This window comes from Solanum pennellii, chromosome 12 (genome assembly GCF_001406875.1).
Source record: "Solanum pennellii chromosome 12, SPENNV200".
NCBI lineage: Eukaryota > Viridiplantae > Streptophyta > Magnoliopsida > Solanales > Solanaceae > Solanum > Solanum pennellii.
Genome location: NC_028648.1, coordinates 4,425,369 through 4,440,623, shown reverse-complemented (window position 1 = coordinate 4,440,623; position 15,255 = coordinate 4,425,369). Strand labels below are relative to the sequence as shown.

Sequence of the window (15,255 nt, the reverse complement as noted above, 5' to 3'; positions counted from 1 at the left end):
GTGACGGCCCGTCACACCTGTGACGGTCCGTCCTGCACCTCCGTCCTGACGGTCAGAGACTCGTTTCCCGTACCAATTTCTCAAGAGTTGAAGTGTTTTGCAACGGGAGCTTACGACGGCTCGTCGTGGATGTGACGGCACGTCCTGCAGGTCCGTCACCGATTACAGAGAGTCGATTTTCAGTACCCAATTTCAGAATTCTAAGTATGCTGAAACGAGACATCTGTGACGGGCCGTCGTGCCTATGACGGTCCGTCGTGATGTCCGTAATCTTAGCCAGTTTTTCCAGAAATAAATCTGCTGCTCAAAACGACTAAACAGGTCGTTACAGAAATAAATTAAAATAAAAAATACTATCAAAAAAATAAAAAAATATCATTGTTTAAACAGACTAAAACAAAAAGTAATATAAATAGATTGAAACTAAAAAAGTATGGTTATCAAAGTCTCAATAATTGAATTATAAAAAGTAGAATAAGGACATAAGTATGAGAATATTGTAATAGGTAGTAAATAGAGAATCTTGTGTATAGATGCAATATATTGCATATCTAACAAAATCTTGACACCATAAATACCAAAAAAGATGGTCATGTGTCATCAAAAGGGGTCCATTGAATGTGGCTTCTTGTTTGTATTGGCCCCTCTTCCACACACACTATTTTGTTTTGTTTCCTTTTACTCATAGATAGTTTGTTGAGCCTAATGTGGCCCATTTTGAAAGCCAAAATCCAATGGTATATCACAATAAAGATCTTCATGACTCTATTTTTTGGTATTTTTTTCCTTATGAGAAAAATTACATTTTTTGTGTCAATCAACCTAAATTATTATAGTATCAATTTTGGTTATTTACTTGATTCATCTATATTTCTTTTTCTTTTTTACGTAGCTCTTCGCTATTTTTCCTTCAGATAATATCATCATTATCACTATTGATTTTACTTGCTGAAATACTATTGAAAACCTACTGAACTCAGTGAATTTGGAAAAAGATCTTGAAATTTGTTATTGTCGAGCTTGAACCTCTCATATTTTAAAAAATCGAAATTGTATAAGTGTTTTTATAATTTAAAGAGGGGGTCGATGTGAAGTTTGTACAACAAATTTGAACCATTTGGGGTTGATATGAGATTTTCTAGTCGGAAGTTTAAGTTGATTCATTAAAAGACGAATTGAAGCATTGTTTTTATATATTATCCATGTATATTTATGTATATCAAGTATATTAGTGGTACTTGTGGTATATCCATAATATTATTTTTCAAATCAACTTCATTCTTCCTCAAATTTTATAAGAAAAATTATTGAAATACACGTCTTATATATATTTTTTTATTTTCAATATCCCCTTCTATTTCTAAAAACTTCTAAAATTCCTTATTTCACTCCTAATGTATTTAATGTATCCGAACCAATATTTACTATATCTAAGCTACATATTATATATTCGATTTATTTTATAATGTATTCGAGGCTACATATTATGTATCCAATTTATGTTTTTGTAATTAAAAAAAAATAGAAATAAAATGTAATTTTCTCTTTATACTATGTGATTTATGTAAATTATACTTTTTTATATATACTCTCATCTAGAAGGTTATCAAATTTTCAATGAATCTCACCCACACTAAAAGAAACAATGGTTAAATAGGATTGTTAGGTTATTAACTCGTAAATAAGATTGTTAGGTTAATCAATTGTAAATATTTTTTTTATTGTCGTATATTTCTGAAACTTTCTTTTGATATCCAATACATGAAATATATTGTCTGACTAATTTTATACCATATTGGATAAATCTATAAGGAGAGTAAATATACATTCATTTTCAGAGTTCAAACTCGAAATATCTGATGACTCTATGGGGTCAGACAAGCCCTTCACCTCTCAATTTTCATTTTCACCCCTTTTATATACCCTTTTACCTCACTTGGATTTGATGTCCTTTTGGTTACTTTGTATTTATGTAAATAGAGAAAAAGGGAAGCCCAAAGTAGTTGTTTTTGGGTTTTGAAAGGATCCACAAGGGAATGTATTGATTCCATATATAGAAAGTTCTCTACAATGTAATCTTTGCCTAAAATTGCTAAACAACTTGGGATGGGCTTTAATAAATTGCTTCAACAAATCCATCTCATATGGACTAAAGAGGATATAATTAAATGGTTGTTCACATACAAAATATCCTTTCAATCTTTTAGTCAAAACAAGTAATTAATCTTGCACAAATTAAAGTTAATTAAGTAGAATAGATATTATAATTGAATAATATAGTATAGTTTGGAAAGTATCCACACATGGAAACCTAGCACAATATTCCAATTAAAAATATTGTGGGGAGCATTTAATAAATGTGAAAAGTGTATCAAGCATTGTTTTAAGTAAAAAATTCCAATATACACATTTAATACCATAAGATATAAATGACATTTTAATACATATGCATAATTTTAGCGTAAAATCACATAATTGAAAAGTCTTGTATATTTTCATAAATACGATGTCGATCAAGCTATTTTGATTGAACTTTTAAAAATTACTATTTTAAAAAATATTATTTGTTAGTCAAAATAGCTTTTCAAAAGTACTTTGGAGTGAAGCTGTTCATATTATCAATTTATTTGAGTACTATTACTTTTAGTATTTTTGGAAATAAATTGAGGCTGACCAATTTGTTAAAAAAATACTTTTGACCGACAAATTATGAAAAAAGATTATAGAACTTTGTGGTTCATTTTACAATTAGTATTAACAAAATAAAGAAACAATTTTATTATATAAAAGTCTGTAATTACATTTTTGTTTTTATTTGGTTAGAATTTATAACATAAGATGAAAGTATATATTATGATTGTTAATCAATAACAATATAGTTTATACTTTTTGAAATATGTATAAAGATTAAATCACTGAAAGATAATTTAGAAAAATAAAAATTTCTAGTAAGGATATTTTATCACGAAGAATTTTTTTTTTTTACTTTTTATATGAAGCAGAAATCTTTAACGTCTCTTTAAATCATATTTAAATTATTCCTACTTCTACTCAAAAGCATGTATAGTTTCTAATTAAAACCTCAAACAAATTTAATTTTTCAGAAATTTAAACAAAATATACTATACGACATATAATATAAAATTAAAAAATACTTTATTTATTTTCTAAAATAAAAAATATTTTAGATCAATTTTTCTTTTTGGCTGAAGTGGGAAATTAAAATGAGCAGAGAGAATATTTGTTAAGAATCTTTCCAAGTATTTATTAAGTACTATCTATAATGAACAAATCTTGTACATCAAGATCTTTTATTGAAAATCGTATAATTTGATTGCGATGAATGAAAAAATCTTATTAATAGCATCGTCTTTAAAAATACTTTATAATACATGAATTTAAATCTAATCATATACTTTAATTTAGAATTTAGATATCAAATATCTAGTGATTTTTTAAAAATATATACGCATTGATTGAGATTTCATTATGGTGATTCTTTTGAAACACATTTAATGAAAAAAAAAAATTTTGCAAGTCGAATAGTATAATATTTTAACACGATCGTACTAAATACTTAATCAAAGAAATAAAAAATTACTTATAATAATAAGTAATTATTATAAATAAATATAATTAGTAACAATTTAACTTTAAAATATTTATTTATAGCTATGTTTATAACTTATTTTAGACCATTATTTGAATATATATATTTGAATTTTTTTTCGCTTCCCCTATCTATCAATCTTTTTAACGGGTGTGTCGAGTCAATATTCGTATAATTTTTTTATTTTTTTTAGTGTAATAAAAAACTTAGAGCGCGACATAGTCTTCATTTGTAAGAGTAAAAAAAACAGAGCATTTGAGGAAAAGAGAAAGAAGAGTACTTGAGAGTCGGAAAAAATGGAGTCGACCGATAATTTTGGCCGATAAATTTGATTGCCTGAATCTTATTCTCACAAATTCCGTATTTTTAGCTTCCTTTAGATTTCCATTTTGAAAATTTTGAAAAAAATAAATAATTTTTTTTCTTATTTTACTGATCTGATCTATTTACAGACAACTGGTTATGAGAAAAATCCGAATATCTCACTCAGATACTCTTCCTTTGCTCATTATAGTTTGCTTTTACTGTATCTGTATTTGTACATTTTTGTGTAAATAAGATCCAATTTATATAGATTTGTTTGCTGAATTATGGGTTTTTTTTGGGTATATTTATTTATTTATATTTATCTCCATATAAGTTGCAGATCTTGACTTGATGACCTACAAGATTTCATGTAACGTACAAATGAGGAATTGGGTTTTTTTTCTTCTCCTTGAATTTGGCTTCTTTCTGTATTTTCTTTGAATTTTTCCATTTGGGGTTTTCTTTCCAAACCCTCAAAGATTAATTGTATTGTTTAGAGGAATTTATATGGTTATAATGTGGTGGATGGATTCAATGTCTATATATATATATATTTATATTTGTCCTTTAGGTTTTACTTTTAAGTAGTAGTAGTAGAAGTATATAGTTTTTTTTTTCTTGATCTATGAAGCCGAAGCCGAAGACGAACATAATGGTGATAGAGGAACATACCCTTAAGTGTAGTAATAGTAGTGGTGGTGGTGGTGGGGATGGGGGTGGTGGTGGTGGTGGTTCAAGTGGTAGTGGTGGTGCTACGAGTAGAGGATCGAAAAAAGTGAAGCAGAAAAAAATACCACAAAGAGGACTTGGTGTTGCTCAACTTGAAAGGATTAGAATGGAAGGGGAGAAAAAACATGAAAAAGATGCAAACTTTCAAACACCTAATGTTTTGGTACCAAATTCAGTTCATTCTACCAAAACTATGTCGAAATGCTTAGCTGTTGAAGGTTCTAGTTTTAGGCCTAGTTCAATCACTTTACCACCACCATCAACAATGGATCTGCTTTCGAAAAATAGTGTCTTTAGACCAGATCTGTCTGCCTTAGTTCTTGATGGTTTCCGTCCCAAGACTTTACAATCATCAAAACCAATGAACATGGGTGGAGGAGAGTTAAGTTGGTCGTCTGTTTCGGGTCCAGGGAGTGATAAATGTCCAAAATTGTGGAGTTGTGAGTACAGTCCTGAAAGAGAAAGCAAACAGGGAAATCGTCATGGTGTTGTTTTCGGGGCTAATGTAGATTTGCCGAATGAACTGCATAACCCCATTTTACCTCTACCCGGTGTGCTGCAAAGATCACAACAATATCAGCAACCTTCTTGTTCTTCATCAATGGTAAGCAAGTTTATTAATTTAGTTGCAATGTTATATATCATCGTTGGATTATCAAGTCTATAATTTTGTTTTGATGTGTTTGAAATGCTCTGATTATATCACTTTGTGGTAACTGCAGATGAATATCTCATCAGGGATTTCATCATCATCTGTACTAAATTATCAGATGGAGCCCCCTTCAAACCAAAATTATTATTCGTGTAATTATTTACCTCTGTGGCCTGAAGATGTGAAGGTAATTTCTTTTATTCTGCGTGTTAGTCACTAATATATAGAAATCAATTTTCATAATGCTCTCTTCTGTCAAAAGGCTGAAATACACTTTACCTGGATATCCTATTGATTCTAGTAAGGATCTTAGTTTGTACAGAACCGTTATGTGAAATGTTCTTTTAATTATAAAGATGGATACATGTCATTTACATCCGATGTATTGAACATCTTTTTTCTTCGAACTTGATAGTAGAAAACATTATTACACACCTTCTACTGCCAAAACAAGGTAAAGGAGCTTCTCTTTGTGGCCCTAAACTAATATTCAGATACTTGATGAAAAGAGCATCTTAAAAGCGAGAAGAGATGCTCACTCAGCTCAGGTTACACCCTCCACTCCCCACAAATTGTAGGATAGCTCCATAGTTGTCCCTTTGTTGCTCAAACAGTTCTTGTGTTCTTTCATCTAAACAAGCTATCCGAGGATAATGACTTAAAAACCAAGAGACATGTCACAATCACAATTTACAAATGTGTTACACATGTATGCAATCATTATTTCAGTGCGTCAAAGTGGAACTCACAACTAAAGACCCAAAACTAGGTATCTAGATGGTTTGTCTTTGAACTCAAGGGTGTAACCTAGTGGTCAATGAAGTGGGTCGACAACCATGAGGTTTAGATGCAAATTTAAACAGAGGCGAAAAACACTAAGTAATTTCTTCCCATATGCCCTACCCTTGGTGGACAGAATTACTTTATACTTGTTGCTGGTGAGAGGTGACAGGTTTCCCGTGGAATCAGTTGAGTTGCGCGTAAGCTGCTTGGGGAACCATGGCTTATACCAAAAAAGAAAAGATTGTTTAGCTTTAAGTTTTTGGTTGACTGCTACAACTTTGATTACTGATGATGTATTTGTAGATGGTTGGCATGAAGAGACCATATCCCTTCACTCCAGAGTTCCCACCAGTCCCTACATTTCACTGCAAATTTCCTCCAGCCTATGTTAACCTTGCATCGAGATCACCTGAATCAGCTTCCTGCAGCAATGAATGTGCAGCCAGTTTAGAATCAGGAAATTTGCTCAAAAGGTTTGATATCTTGAATGATCATTTCATAGTTTTAGTGCTTAAAATACCTGCTTAGACTTTTTTTTACACGTTTCTCCAGAGAAGCTCCTTCAGGATCAAGGACTCTATCCGAGTCCAAACCAAGGGATGTTGTCAGGCAAAATAAAGCTCTCAATGGAGATTTTCTCACGTTGGCTCCTCCAACAGCCGCTTCTCCATATCAGCATTCATCTAATTCAAACCTTCAGAGTCGAGAGAGATTTACATTGGAATCAGTGACTTGTCAGGTGAGAACAATAGGACGACCACTTTTATGTTCTGATGCCTTTATCTATTGGTATCTCGATTTTGGTGTTACAGTCTTCTTGCCTTGGTTAAATCCACAGGGAGTTGCTGAAGAACCTACTACAACAAGCTCAGCCCTAAGCAAATCAGTTCAACAATCCATCTATGGATTCTTCCCAACTGCCAAGGTACAAATCAGCCAAGAAGGAACAAACAAACGCAATTGCCACGTTGAAGTAGGAGGAAACGTTGATCTCAATCTGAAGCTGTAGAAGTTAGTCATTACACATGGTTGTGCTTCTTCCGGGAGAATTTCTGTGTATCTCTTCGTAGGATGGCTAGTTCAAAGTCCTAAGGTGTTAGTTTCTGCAGGGCTTTCATTCCACTCTGTGGTAGAACAACGTTCCTTCTGATGTATGTCTTTACTCACATGTAAAATACGCCTCATACAAGAGGGTTGGATTAACCTCCGGACTCTGGGTCCATGATGGGATGACAAGTGAGATTTTGATTGGATTTTTCAACTAGGATGTCTGGATTCAGGTCTTTCTGGTACCATTGGTTCTTAGTTCTTAGCTTCTGTAAACTGTTACTCTCTTCTGCGTGGCGAGTTAGATTATTATATTTTCACATGTCTTCAGTTCCACAAGGCAAGTGAAATGTGAGAATTCTGGCTGTAGTAACTTGTTTTAATCAAGTATTGAACAAAATATGTTTCGCACTTGTTGTGTCTCTGTCTGTTTATTAGAATAGGCAGAAAATTAGGTGCCTAAATGCTTTACTCTTGCCTATAGGTCACATGTAGCAAACTTAACCTATAAAAATATGAATTACTCTAAAGTTTGGTGGGCTAATGACTTGTTCATTTATTAACTCGTTCCCCATTTGATCTGCTAGTGCAATCCATCCAAGGTTGGGCTGATATATCATTCTAATGACCTATGATCAATTAGGTTATTAAACTATAAGCCGTTTCGGAATGAGTTCCCTTCTGGTTTAAGTGTGCAAAACAGTACGTAAGCACTCCTCACTTTCAATCCCCGTAAGTTGTAAATTCGAGTCCCAAGGGAGCAAAAAGATGGAGTTCCTTGAGAGGGGTAAAAAAAAGTGTGCTTAGCAGAGAAGTACATCAGAACTTTAAAAGAGATAAAAGGAAGCGCAGAAGCAGTCTGCTCAACAATAATGAGATAATTGACTAGAGACTAGAGAGAGCACTCAAAACCTGTAACCAATAAACAGCAGTGGGAAATTGTAAGTAAACAAATGACTTCAGTTTTTCAAGTTATTGAAGTTCTACTAGAACATCCAAGAGCGACTAAAGCGTGCCGTAGCTCAAAAGATGCATACAAGTTCAACAAAAAGAGTCGTCCAAGACTAAGACCAACCAAATTTGTAGTCAAGAACATATACAAGTACGAGAGAGAAGGGGTAAAGTAGAAAAGCTAGCAAGGAAGTCCAAAGAGGAAAGGTGCTACGGACGCTTGCAAAGACCCCCACGACAACACAGACAATTAGAATAACCAAGACTTCAGACGAGAAGTCCCATGTCAATCCTCTGATATAGACGAGAGCCAGGAAGACTGATAGACAAAGGAGATTGTTCATTGTCACTGCTCCATACAACTGCAAGGTACAATCACACATGTTATCAAACAAAGGCAATTGTATCAGTGATACACGCGATCAAACTGCTCAAATCTAAATTATTGGATGTTCAAACAAAAGAGGTTAATGGAGCAAAAGGGATATTGAGGATTAACTATCCTACATTAAATCCGCTCCAACCATTTACAGAAATGATCGTAAGGGATTTGACAAATTGGGAAACCTCAGATCAAGTCTGCCTCTTGATTTTTATTAATGATCTTCCAGGTTCATTGATGCAAGTGAGGGGTAGAAAACCCACAAATTATTATACTACATAAAAGCACAAAGCTCTAGGAAAACAAACCTCAGAAAATGTTAATGACGCAGATCTCAACTTTTTCCGGCTAGCAAAGATAATAGCTGACACCGCCTCACTGGAGTTGGTCGCCAGTGGCAGAGCAATGAATGAGATGAAGAAAGAAGGAATGCTTGTGGCACTAGAGAAATTATTGACAGCATCAACCAGAGGATCAGCAAAGACGGCAGCAATGACAGTACCCAGCAACAGCAGTAGAACAGCCTTAATTGCAGTTGATCTAGGATTCTCAACAGTCTCAACACTTTCGTCACTTTGATCCCCTAAGAAATGGTGTTCTCTCCTTGTTTGCTGCAAGCAAGTTTATACTTTATCACTATCGTCACGACAATGAATTATATAGAGAAGGCCAGAACACTCAACAAACCTCATGCAAGTCATCGAGGTACTTCATTGTATCAGGACCAGCTTCAGGAGAAGGAGCCTCGGAACCCCTGGCCTCAGTAAGCCATTTTGTAACTCCAGCAATGAACTCGGACATTTCAACTTGATGATCATGTGAAGTATCGAAGTCCTTCATCAGTTTTTCTACAGCATCATTCTCATGTAAGTTTATCTCCTCCAAACGGATTCCTACTACCAGAGCTTTTAATTCAGTACGGGAAAGATGCCCATCCTCATTTTCATCAATTGCGTTGAATAGCCTGTCATGCAATCCTTCATCATATTGATCAAGATTCTAAAACCGATTAGAACTGTGCAGAAATCATTTCAAACTTACTTTTCTAAAACTTCTATATTTGGTGCTCCCTGGTCTGTGCAAAGCCTCCCCAATGCACGCATTCTTAACTGTCTCAAAACTCCTGATATAACATGTTTATGTTTTACATAAGCAAGACGTCTACTCTGTATCCAAGGCTGAAAGACCTGCATTAGAAGTTAGAAGTTCAGAACAACTTCATCAAAGAAGATAAGTTTCAGGCCTCGTGATCTCAAACACTAACAAAGTGGGTTTATTAACCAGCCTAGTATAAAGAATGACAAAGATTTATATTTATTTGTTTCATCTTGTTGGAAGACGAAGAGGTATACAGGAGTAATCAGGTTATCTTCTGATACGAATTCAATTTTAACTCAGGTGGTTATGCGGAAAGTCCATTATCCAGGATAGTGGGGATAAAAACTATTTAAAGCATGGTCAATCATAGGTCTTGTTGTTATTGCCTATTTGAAATTCAGCTAGAAACTGTAAAAATTGATATTCATCTCCAAAGTCTGTAGTCTATGCAAATCTCTGCAGATACATCATTGCAGTTGCAAAGACAATTAGATTGCCCACAGTGAATAAAAGAAAAAAACACATGGGCAATGTCACAGTACCTGATAGATGCAATAAGAAACAAGCAGTGTAAGTGAAATGATAAGACCAATCAAGACAGATAAATGTCTTCCTGAAGTTGAATGGAGGAGCTGTGGCAGTTGGACAACAAGAAATGGTGTTACAGATGCTGCCATTATCGTTGCAGCATGGCTTGTCCAGATGTCAGTACTAACACCAGAACCTACATTGACAGCCACTCATTGAGTAGAAGCATCTTGATACACAAAATCTGCCATATACTAGCAGGAATATCACTTGCACAAGTACACAAAATCCTCCTTGTGGCCCAATGATTTCAAAGACTAGAGCATATTTAATTCATACGAGGGCACAGGTGAAAGAAAGCCGAAAGAGATCTATAGCAACATATTTCAGGAAAGACAAAAGGAGTAAAGAACAAGGAGCTTGTACATGTTTCCGTATACATATTCTAAGAGTTGAGATGCAAACCCGTCAAGCTGAATCCATTAGTGTCTTTCATGTCTACAGCAACAGAATTTTGTATGTCGCACTTGCCAACAATGCAACAGGTTCCCCAAATAACAGTTATAAGCATCACAGTTGACCCAGCTAGCAATCCCATTCCTACAGAGACCTGGCTCTGAGCAGCTGCAGTACTTCCAGATATCCCCGATACTGAAACAATGAAGTTCAAAGTAGTAAAAAACTTGGGACACATTCATTATGGCTTGTAACATATGGTCTTTGACTGAGATAGTAGGCATCCACATTAACATTTTTTTCTTAATAACCGAGAAACTCACGACAAGGGCCATAGCGCACGGTTTGAAGCATGGATAATCCCCCCCCCCCCTTCCCGTTCTTCTCTACTTAATACCAGGCCCTTGTACGCAGCAAGGTTCAAACCCAGGATTTGCCCCTAGCCCACACATCACAAGCTTCACTCTTACTACTAGCTACTAGACCGAAGTCGTGGATTAGATGCTGCAACCTAGGGGACAAAGAGAAATTTATTTATTTATTGTTTTTTAAATAACCATGGTATCATGGCCAACTTTCGCGCACCTCACTAATTCCATAGGATACCTGTCACCTCCAACCCGCAACAAAGCTCTCGGGCACCTCTACTAATTCCATAAACTTCTCTACTATGTTTGTCTCTACTGGAATTTGAAGCTGAGACCTCACGACTTTCAACCCATTTTACTGACCAAACAAAGTGAAATTTACTCATAGTAAAACACTATTTCAATCAACTAAGCTCGCATCAGTCCCCTAATCCTTTAATGACATATTAGATCTTGAAAACAAGTGAGAATTGATTCCTACTCGCATCATTTATTTCCCTTCAAGATCAAAGGATCATATTCATAAGGTTTTAAACTAGTGTCCCCCAATTTCCAGTATGCAGACTTCGAGACATGATTAGGATGATATACACTACAATTACTAACAAGTGAAACAAATTAATGAACCAAAATCAGAGAACTATTACAATAATAATCATACCGAGAATAAGCATAGCATCTGGAAGAGCACCAAGCACAGGAAGAAAAAGTCCACCAATAATACCAGGCCCTAAAATCTCAAGCAACAGTTCACTACCAGAAGAGAGATACGTAGCACCAAGGAACATAAGGTAACCATAAACCAAAATGAGAAAAGCATTTCCAAGAGCAGTTTTAGTACAAGGCAGAAATCCATAACTCTGTTCACAACTCTCCTCTTCACGTCCGGCGAAATTCCGATCCAGCCGGAGAATTTCCAAATCCCGACCGATCTCACTGTGAACTCCATCGAAAATTACTCCACCGGAGTCGTCACTGATGAAACGGCGACCGTAAACGGCGCTGGAGAAGACCAATAGGAGGAAGAGAGTGAGAAAAAATAGTTTAAGAGTCATTTTTTCGTAATTATGATGCTAAAGTGATTACAAAAACATGATTATGAAGTTTTGAGAGTGAAAAATTGGAGTCGGTTCACTAAATTATTTATTAATTTGAATCATTATTTGTTTTTTTGAATAAATAAATCAGTAAAGGCCAGAGATGCCATCGGAGTTTTGGAGCTTTTCTGAAAATGAATTTTACGTACTTGTTTTTCGCATGAGAATTGCGGGAGTTTCGGTCTTTGGTACTGAAAATACATGTTTGGACCAATATTTAGGTTGAAGAGAAAAAAAATATATTATTTGAAATTTAATTAAAAGGGTCCAAAATTTAATATTTAAATATTTATTTTAAGTTACAGAACCAGAGTTTAGGTTTTGGGTGAGGTCGGCATTTCCAACCCAAACATTAAATTTTATATCAAATTTAATATTAACATTATTTTTGGTGTAGTCAACTCCAATTTACTGTAGCAAATTTTACATCAAAAGGGATTTTTTTTCTTTCACTCGCTTCATTATTATATTACTAGTAAAATTACTCGCCCTTCACGCAGGAATTTAACATCACAAAATTCATAAGATAATACTTATTCGTCATTAGAACTAAAACAATATATTAGATTACGTAGCAACAAACATTGATAATGTAAAGGAAAATAAAAATTATTACATTTTATCATTTATCCTTAATAACATAAGTATCAATTAATGACTATAAAAATACATATCAGAATTTGTAACATAAGCAATGGTGTCAGTGAACCACTCTACAATAGAAAAGTACATAAATATTTGGTTGTGAAGAAGAAGAAAAGGAGGTTCAAAGTTTTTGCTGTTTTAAAATGAGATCAAAGAGTAGTTTGAACAAATGTTTATTGTGTCTTATCGGAAAAGTTATAACTGATTGGAAAGTTGCAACTCTTCGGAAAGATTACAAGCTTTCATAAAAGTCGCAACTCTTCATTAAAGTCACAATTTTTCGTAAAAGTCACAATTCTTCATAAAATTCACAATTTTCCATAAAAGCCAAAACTTTTCATTAAAGTCGCAACTTTTCATAAAAGTCGTCACTCTTCAATAAATGTAGGCAGACCTAAAGTTATATATATATATATATATATATATATATATATATACATGATTATTTCTTATTTCATTTATATTTTCTTATTTCATAAAACAAATTATATCTAGAACATTCACCATATCATTTAATATAAAATTATTTCGCACAATAATTTTTTAAATAATATAAATTGCTTGCAAATATTATACATAACACATAATAATGGATAATACAAATAAAAATGAAATCATTAATGAAATTCAATTAAATAAGCATTACATAATTGAAAAACTTATTTTAAATTCTACATAAATATTCAACTTTCAAGATCACTACGGTGCTTCCACAGATGTTCTATTAATGCATTACGTAGTTCAAAATGAGTTTCTTTATTCTTTATTTTTTTATATCGAACTAGAAATCGTTGAAATTGATAATTTATGATAAAAATAACATAATTTTTTTTATAAAAAAAGTCATACATAGAAAATTTATATAATTAAGTTTTAAATCTAAAATTAATATTATTAAATTATTACAAAAGAATAATTAAATATACAAGAAATTTAATTAAAACATACTGAAATAATATTAAAATTTTCAAAAAGTAAATTAGTGTGATGAATAGTGTAACATTTTCACACACCAAATTTGATGTAAAAATTGGTGTGCGTTGGAGCTCAAACCCCTAAATTTTACATCAAATTTAAGATTTGGTGTAAAAATTGATGTTGGGGTGGAGATGGTCTTAGCTCTTAGGAGTCACTTCCCTAACGAGGATCAGTATTGAATTGGTATGAAAGTAGGATTGTACAAAATTGAACCGAAAATCGAATAAAATCGCAAATCGAGTCAAACTGGAAAAAAAATGACTAGTGGTTGGTTTGACTTGGTTTGGTGTTGAAAAAGAAAACCCGACTATATTTAGTTGGTTTGATTTTAACTAAAAAAACAACGCGAGACCAAATCAACCCGACATTATCTATATAATTTTAAAAATTTATTCTATACATAAAGATATTTACTTTGATATAATTTTTAAATATTTCTTATACTTTTTATAGTTTTTATCTTTTAATATATTATTTTAAGTTTGAAACTTAGAATTTTGGATGACTTCATATAGATTATAGTCCACAGATGTTGGTAATTATAATAAAACGTATATCAAAATCAAATTAATATTAATGCAAAAAGAAAATCAATTTAACACTAAAAATGACAATAATATTGAATATTTGTTCTTTGATTTTACATTGGTTTAGACAATTGAAAACATAATCTAATTTTGATTTCCTTTAATATTTAGTCATGTAACTAATACTTCTTAAACTTATTTTAGCATCATTTAGTAATTTTATATTATGATCATTTTTATTATGACTTGTTAATATGCAATATTTGTTTTATACAATTTCATTATATATATATATATATATATATATACATATATATATATATATATATACATATATATATATATATATATAGTATTTTGGTAGGACTGAAGAAATATTTGAAATACAAGTAATTTATGTGTTTATATGAATATTTTAGCCGAAAAACCCGAGGTTGAACCGAAATTTTATTGATTTGATTTAGTTTATAGATTTAAAAATCCGATACAAATGGTTTGGTTTGATATTTGAAAAATTCAGACCAACCTGACCATATACAACCCTAGTGTCACGAGTAGGGTCTTAAGTTTAAACCGGTGTTGATCATGAGGCTATGTCGGTAGTCGGATCTCGGGTCAACTTTGGAAGTTAGGATTCGATTAATTAGTTGGGTACTAGGTTAATGTTAAAGAGTTATAATTGAAAATCATGTTCAAAGTTTCAAATTGGGATTGGGGCGAGAGACGAGGTGGACATCAAGGTCAGGTCATAGATCAGTGTTAGGAGTTGGTTCCCACATGGGGATCGAATCAAGGTTGGGAGTTGGGTCCCATGTCAAGGTCGGGTAGTGCGGTGTTTTTATTTTGTCCTATTATGTTTAAAAATGGGGTAGGGGAAGTTGAAAACGCAAAAAAGGCTTATAATATGAGGAATCAAACACTTACCAATAAGGTGATAATTAAAGTCAATTAATTGAGCTATTAAGATTTTCCGAATGGTGAGATTGAATCACAGTTTTGAAAATCATTTCCTTACTCTATGTAAGAAAATCACTTTCCTTAATTTGAAGAAAATAAGTCAATTAAAAAATATTTTTCATAACATTTAAATTTATCCAG

General features: G+C 32.9%; 2 protein-coding genes across 3 annotated transcripts; one reads left to right on the top strand and one right to left on the bottom strand.

Moving 5' to 3' along the window:
• The first annotated feature begins 4,541 nt into the window (after window positions 1–4,541).
• Window positions 4,542–7,538, top strand: LOC107005301. Its single transcript, XM_015203859.1, has 5 exons — window positions 4,542–5,249; window positions 5,368–5,484; window positions 6,384–6,553; window positions 6,633–6,819; window positions 6,919–7,538. Exons 1-5 carry the CDS (start codon window positions 4,542–4,544, stop codon window positions 7,087–7,089), a joined length of 1,353 nt encoding a protein of 450 aa, XP_015059345.1. The 3' UTR covers window positions 7,090–7,538.
• Window positions 7,539–8,026: 488 nt separating this feature from the next.
• LOC107005691 (sodium/calcium exchanger NCL) lies at window positions 8,027–12,246 on the bottom strand. Of its 2 annotated transcripts, XM_027913335.1 has the most exons (8): window positions 12,157–12,246; window positions 11,572–11,912; window positions 10,552–10,737; window positions 10,101–10,282; window positions 9,502–9,647; window positions 9,148–9,424; window positions 8,769–9,071; window positions 8,027–8,440 (listed from the first exon to the last, which is right to left on the bottom strand). In XM_027913335.1, exons 2-8 carry the CDS (start codon window positions 11,696–11,698, stop codon window positions 8,192–8,194), a joined length of 1,470 nt encoding a protein of 489 aa, XP_027769136.1. In that variant the 5' UTR covers window positions 11,699–11,912; window positions 12,157–12,246; the 3' UTR covers window positions 8,027–8,191. The 2 variants fall into 2 exon arrangements, with proteins under 2 accessions (XP_027769136.1, XP_015059823.1); XM_015204337.2 differs by having other exon boundaries at window positions 11,572–12,234.
• Between the last annotated feature and the right edge of the window lie 3,009 nt (window positions 12,247–15,255).